Source organism: Vicia villosa, linkage group LG7 (genome assembly GCF_029867415.1).
Source record: "Vicia villosa cultivar HV-30 ecotype Madison, WI linkage group LG7, Vvil1.0, whole genome shotgun sequence".
Classification (NCBI taxonomy): domain Eukaryota; kingdom Viridiplantae; phylum Streptophyta; class Magnoliopsida; order Fabales; family Fabaceae; genus Vicia; species Vicia villosa.
In genome coordinates, this window is record NC_081186.1 from 81,837,567 (window position 1) to 81,843,968 (window position 6,402).

At 31.5% G+C, this 6,402-nt stretch overlaps 1 protein-coding gene across 1 annotated transcript; it reads left to right on the plus strand.

Annotated features, from left to right (window-relative positions):
- Positions 1-513: 513 nt before the first annotated feature.
- LOC131619477 (uncharacterized) lies at positions 514-1,173 on the plus strand. The gene has a single exon (XM_058890566.1). The coding sequence runs from the start codon at positions 514-516 to the stop codon at positions 1,171-1,173; it is 660 nt and encodes a 219-aa protein (XP_058746549.1).
- The last annotated feature ends 5,229 nt before the right edge of the window (positions 1,174-6,402 follow it).

Sequence of the window (6,402 nt, forward strand, 5' to 3'; positions counted from 1 at the left end):
GGGTGGAGGGAACAAATTCTGTTGTAATGGAGGTAAGATATTAAAAAAGTCGAATAACAGCAGTAAAGGGCAGAGCCGAAAAGGTGAGCACAGCGGGGAACAAAGGGGAACCTTACTGTTAAATTTCACAGCAGGGTCGGGGAGTTTAGAAGGTTCCCAATGTTCGGTATTCTATGGAGAACATATTGAGGAGTCCGATATAGTTAGAAATAACGGGCGTCAATGGAAGTATTTGGAGAATGATTTTGGTGGAAATTTGTGGGATGATATAGCGGCATTGGGTGTGGTTGATGTGGAGGGATGTGGCAAGAAAATTTGTTTGAGTCAAGGCATAGAAGAGGGAGATTGTGAGAATCGGGAAGGACAGAAGGAGCTTACTAACGGAGACTCGTGATCATCGGCTCTTTGAACATAAGTGGGGTTGTCAATTCTCTTAAGAGGAAGAGAATTAGTGCTATTATTAAAAAATCTAAGGCGAATATGTTTCTGATTCACGAAACTAAGATCACTAACATGACAGATGGTTTGGCGAAATGTTTTTGGAACACTCCGGAGGTTAGGTTTTCTTTTTCTAATTCTTCGAGAAGGTCGGGAGGCTTGATTACTTTATGGAATAGTAACAATGTGGAGTTTTTGTGTAGTTTTAAAGGCGATGGGTACTTGGTCACTAAAGTGGAGTGGAAGAATAATAATTATTACATTGTAAACATATATTCTTCTTGTTTATTGAGCAAGAAGAAAGAGTTATGGAAGGAGCTTCTAGAGTTGAAAGAAATCTTCAAAGATGGTGAATGGATAATGGGAGGGGTCTTTAATGCTATAAAAAACTCTAGAGAAAGGAAGGGGAGGATGGCATTGGCGAACCTTAATGAAACAGATATTTTTTCGGAATTTATTGATAAATTTTTTTTGGTGGATGTTTCGTGTAAAGGTAAAAAGTTCTCTTGGTTTAGTGGTGACGGCAAATCTATGAGTCGTTTAGATCATTTCCTTGTTTCTAGTAGTATTGTCTCTAATTGGGGTGTGGTTGGCCAACTCATTGGTGATAAAGACATCTCGGACCATTGCCCGGTTTGGTTAATGATGGATAATTTGGATTGGGGACCTACACCTTTTAGAGTCAACAATGAGTGGTTTTCGCTTGATTCTTTCCTTCCTTTTATGGAGAAATAATGGAAAAGTTTGAAGGTGGAAGGAAGAAGTGATTTTTTTTAAGGAAAAGCTTCGCTTATTAAAAGATAAACTTAGAAGGTGGAACAAAGAGGTTTTTGGGAAGATAGAGTTGGAGATGGAAGATGGAGTCCGATACTTGTATATAGCCGATGAAAGGTTAGTTTCCGATAACGTTGCTTCTTTTGGTGATAATCTTTCTTTTAGGAAGGACTCTAGTGCTAAGTTTTTGAGGAATATGAGGTTAAAAAAGAATACGCTTCTTCAAAAATCTAGAGTGAAGTGGATTAAGGAGGGAGATTCAAATAGCGGTTTTTTCCATAAGGTGATGAAATAAGGGAGAAGGATAAATCATTTAGGACCCATAATTACTCCGGAAGGTGTGGCGGATTCGGTAGAAGATGTTAAAGAGGCGGTGTTTACTTTTTTCGAGAACAAATTTATAGAAACGGAAGAGGCTCGGCCAGTTTTGGATGGTTTTCCATTTAATTCTATCAATGTTTTGGAGGCGGCGGATCTTGAGAAGCCTTTCTTAGAAGCCGAAATTAAAGAGGCGGTGTGGGAGTGCGGCGGAGACAAGTTTCCGGGTCCGGATGGCTATTCCTTTATTTTCATAAGGAAGTGTTGGTTTTTCATTAAAGAATATTTTTTTTCGCTATTTCGAGTATTTCTTTGACGGGAACTCTATTTCTAAGGCGATCACCTCTTCTTTTTTGACATTGATTCCGAAGAAATCCAATCTGGTATCTTTGGGAGACTACCGACCCATTTGTTTGGTTGGTTGCATGTATAAAGTGGTTACTAAGCTCTTGGCGGGGAGACTAAAAAAGGTGTTGTATTCAATTATCTCTAATTGTCAAAGTGCGTTTGTTCCCAGTAGGCAATTGTTAGACGGTGTTTTGGTGGCGAATGAAGTGTTCGATTTTACTAGAAAAGAAGTTAGTAAATGCATTCTTTTTAAAATTGACTTTGAGAAAGCGTATGACAAAGTGAGTTGGAATTTCTTAAGGTACATGATGAAAAGGATGGGATTTGGTCAAAGGTGGTTGAAGTGGATGGAGTTATTGATATTTAATAGCAACATGTTGATTCTTGTTAATGGGAGTCCTACTAAGGAGTTTATGGTTTCAAAGGGTTTGAGGCAAGGCGATCCTCTCTCTCCTTTTCTTTTTGTTTTGGTGGCCGAAGGACTATCGGGCTTGGTGAAAAGATCTATTGAACTTGGAGAATTTCAAAGGTTCGATATTAAGAGATCTTGTGGGGTGGATATTCTCCAATTTGCGTATGATACTCTTCTAGTGGGCGAAAGTAGTTGGAAGCAAATTTGGGCGACTAAGGTGATGCTTTGTGCTTTTGAAGTGGTTTCGGGCCTTAGAATTAATTACCAAAAGTGCAAGCTAATTGGGATTAATTCTAATGTTCATTTCTTGGATGCGGCTTCTCATGTTCTTTCTTGCAAGTTGGAAGAGAGCAATTTTTTACTTCCTCGGTATTCCTATTTGCTTTAATCCAAGGAAGGAATCTACTTGGAATCCTCTTGTGGTGAAGATGAATAATCGTTTGGATGGGTGGACTAATCGCTTTCTAAATTTGTGAGGTAGAATCACTCTTCTTAAGTCCGTTCTTAGTTCTTTATCTATCTTCACTATGTCCTTATACAAAGTGCCTCCGAAAGTGGTAAAAAAGCTTACCACCATTCAAAGTACCTTTCTATGAGGGGAGTGGAGAATAATAGGAAAATCCATTGGGTGAAATGGAGGGATGCCAATCTTCCTTTTGATAAGGGGGGTCTGGTTGTTAAAAATATTGCTTTTGTTTAATTTGGCCCTTCTTAACAAATGGAGATGGAAGATTCTTCAAGGCATAGAATCTCTTTGGCATAGTATCTTGAAAGCTCGTTATGGTGACTTGTCTTATAAGATGTTTAGTGGGGATAAGGGGTCGTCTTCCCCTTCTCGTTGCTCCTTTTGGTGGAGGGACCTTTTCAAAATTTCTAATGCTTTTTATTGTGATCCGATTGTTGATTGTAGTAGGTTCTCCATCAATAATGGTTTCAATACTTCTTTTTTGCATGCTAAGTGGTTGGGAGGAGTCTCCTTGAAAGTCCTATTTCCGGGTCTTTTTAGAGGTATCTCTCTTCCTTTAGATAATTTATATTGTTCTTTTTTGTGGTGTTGACTTAGAAAGGTGTTGGCATACTTTTTTTGTTTGTTGGGTGGTAAAAAGGATTTGGAATGAAATAGCTTCTTGGGTTGGTATAGGAGATAGGGTGGAGGAAGAGTGTTTACCAAGTTTTATGGAGTGGCACTCCTTTAAATTCAAGAAAGTTAAGAGGTGTAAATTGGGTGGGGTGTGGTTAGCGGTTACGTGGTGTCTTTGGTTAGCTAGAAACGGAGTGTGTTTCCGGAATGATGGTTGGAGCGTCAACAATATTGTTTGGAACATAAAACTAACAGTGTGGAGATGATCTTTTTGTGGGAATATTACTAATTCCAATTACAATTTTTACGATTTTAGTAAGGACCCATTGTTGTTCCTTTCATAAGGGTAATTGGCTTGTAATCTTCCTTTTTGTTGGGGTTTCCCGTTGTTCATTGTAATCGGGTTTGAGAACCCTTAGTTCTCCTATATATATAATTCCTTGTTTATGAAAAAAAAAATCTCCGTCTAAATTTTTTTTCTTCAAATGACATCTATTCACAATAAAAATGCAACCAAAGATCAATTTCATAAGAGTGAAATTTTGGTGATAATAGAGATTTATATTGTGTCTTGTGTTTGTTGGAGGAAAAATTTTTACCATATATTTTGGGGGATTGTGTGGTAGCGGCAAGAATTTAGAAAAAAATTTAGGAGTGGCTTGGTCACATTAAGAAAATCTCCTTGGAGGAGTTCAAGGGGTATTTCACTCTTTAGAGATCTCTTTGTGTTGAATATATTGTTCAATTTATAATATTCTAATATTACTTTACTAACTGCATATAAAAAAATTAAATTAAAATAATTGATTTGTGATAAACAATTATTTTATATACAAATTATAGATTTAACGATATTTTTGACGATTAATTTGTAAAAGATATTACAAAAACAATAAAATGAAGAAAACAAAGTTAATAAATAAGAATCCATTTTTATTAAAATTGTTATAAAATATATAATAAAAAATAAATAACAAGAAGACTATGTATGTAACATTTTTTCTAAAAGTCTATAGGTGAAGGTTTGCTAAACAATAGGTCGATAAAGATAATTATTTATGCATGTGTACATTATTTGTGTATGTATACCATTTAAAGTAGCTAAACACCCGTGCTTCCCACGGGTTTACTATAAATATATTTATTAAATATTAATAAGATGTATATATAATATATTTTATTCATTAAATAAATTTGATGTTGAAATGAATTAATCAATATAGTTTTAACATAAATAGTAGTTGAAATATTGTTTATTAAATATCTAAACAATTTTAACAGAATTGTATAAAATATTTACATTCATTATGATTTTGTTTTGGATACATTTATCAAATTGTTAGGATTAAGTTTTTGTAATAAATATTTATCCAATATTTTTTATATTAATTAGTTAAAAAATTTCAAAACACTAATTTTAACTGATTTTTAGTAAGAAACATTCAAACTCCTTTTTGACAAGACATTTTTTGAATTTATAGTTTATAAACTCATATAATAATAAAAAATCTATTTGATAACTGTTTTTTCATCAAAAAATTATAGTTTATTTTATTAACGTATATCTTATTTTCATACATTATTTAAAATATAGTTTTAACTTATAGTTTATAGTTTTTCATATTTTCTTCCACTTTTACCCTTATCATTTTAACTAAAATCTACTACATTTCTTTATAATTTATTTTAATTTAAAATAAAATATTTATATATTAAATATATTTTATATCTTTTTAATATATCAATTAACTAAACCCTTAATTTTATCAAACACTTCAGTTAATTTATCAACTATAAGTCATATTCACCAGTCATTAAATATAAACTATCGATCACCTGCCATAAATTATTAGTTATAACTTATTAGTTAATTTATCATCTAACCACTATTTTTTTTTCAAAAAAAGCATCAATCATGTGTCTTGTTTTTATAATAGTAAAAAATATATATTATAATTACTATTGTTTTTGTTTTAATTAAAAAAATACGTAGAATATTAAGTTTTACTAATTTTTTAGAGAAAAATAAGTATTTCTTGAGTATAAATTATATGTTTTTATATAAAACATTAAGTATAACTAGTTGTTTACATATTATAAAAATTTAAATTACAGTTTAGCACACCTTAGTCCTAAGTAGCTGCTCCGCAAATGGTTGCCTTCATAACAGTGGCTTGGGTTACTATTATTTACTCCTTTAGTAATGAATTCAAAATATAGCCATTACAAACCACTCAAAGTATCATAGTCACGTAATTTGCTGAAAGTTAAAATACTATAATGAACTTAGTATAAATATACGAGACCAAACTTAACATTAAGAATACAAGATATTCGTTCAAAGATGATAAAATTTATGTTGAAATCTTTATTTTAATTATATTTTACTTTCTTTTCTGTGCAGGGTTTATGTTTTTTTTCTTCTAATTTTTAATGAATTTTTAGCTTGTAAAAAATATTTATTTATTATATGTATGAATGTTTTTAAAGGTATAACTAATTATAGGTTTAAATAGAGTTTGGTCCTCCATTTTAGATGGTTCACAAAATTATATATTTTTATTTTTAATTTGAATAACATTGGATCTTTTTTCACATTTTTATTCTAAAATTTGATAATGTTTCGATTTTTAATTATCCTGTCATTTGGGAGTTGTGACAAATTATCATACAGGAACTTAATAAAACTTTAAAAATAAAAACTGAACATATCGTAAAATTTAAATATAAAATATTATAAGTGAACTAAAACTATTTAAGTTTAAAATAGCAAGACTAATTCTTTAGATAAAATAAAGTGACCAATACTATAACTAAGTCTTACTTATATTCAAGTTATTCTTATTTTTATTTAGAAGATAACAAAATAAATTGAACTAATTGAAAATATAGTTAAAAAACTATATTCAACATATTATAATTATTTTTAATGCATTAGTAGTTAAACATTTAGCAAAATGTTTCATGTAAATTGTAAGCGTCAAGGACTGCAAAATGTTTCAGGTAAATTGTAATCGTCAAGGACTTTTAA

Bases quoted from the DNA above. Each gene is read 5' to 3' on its own strand.
- LOC131619477 (XM_058890566.1), top strand. From the start codon at position 514: ATGACAGATGGTTTGGCGAAATGTTTTTGGAACACTCCGGAGGTTAGG.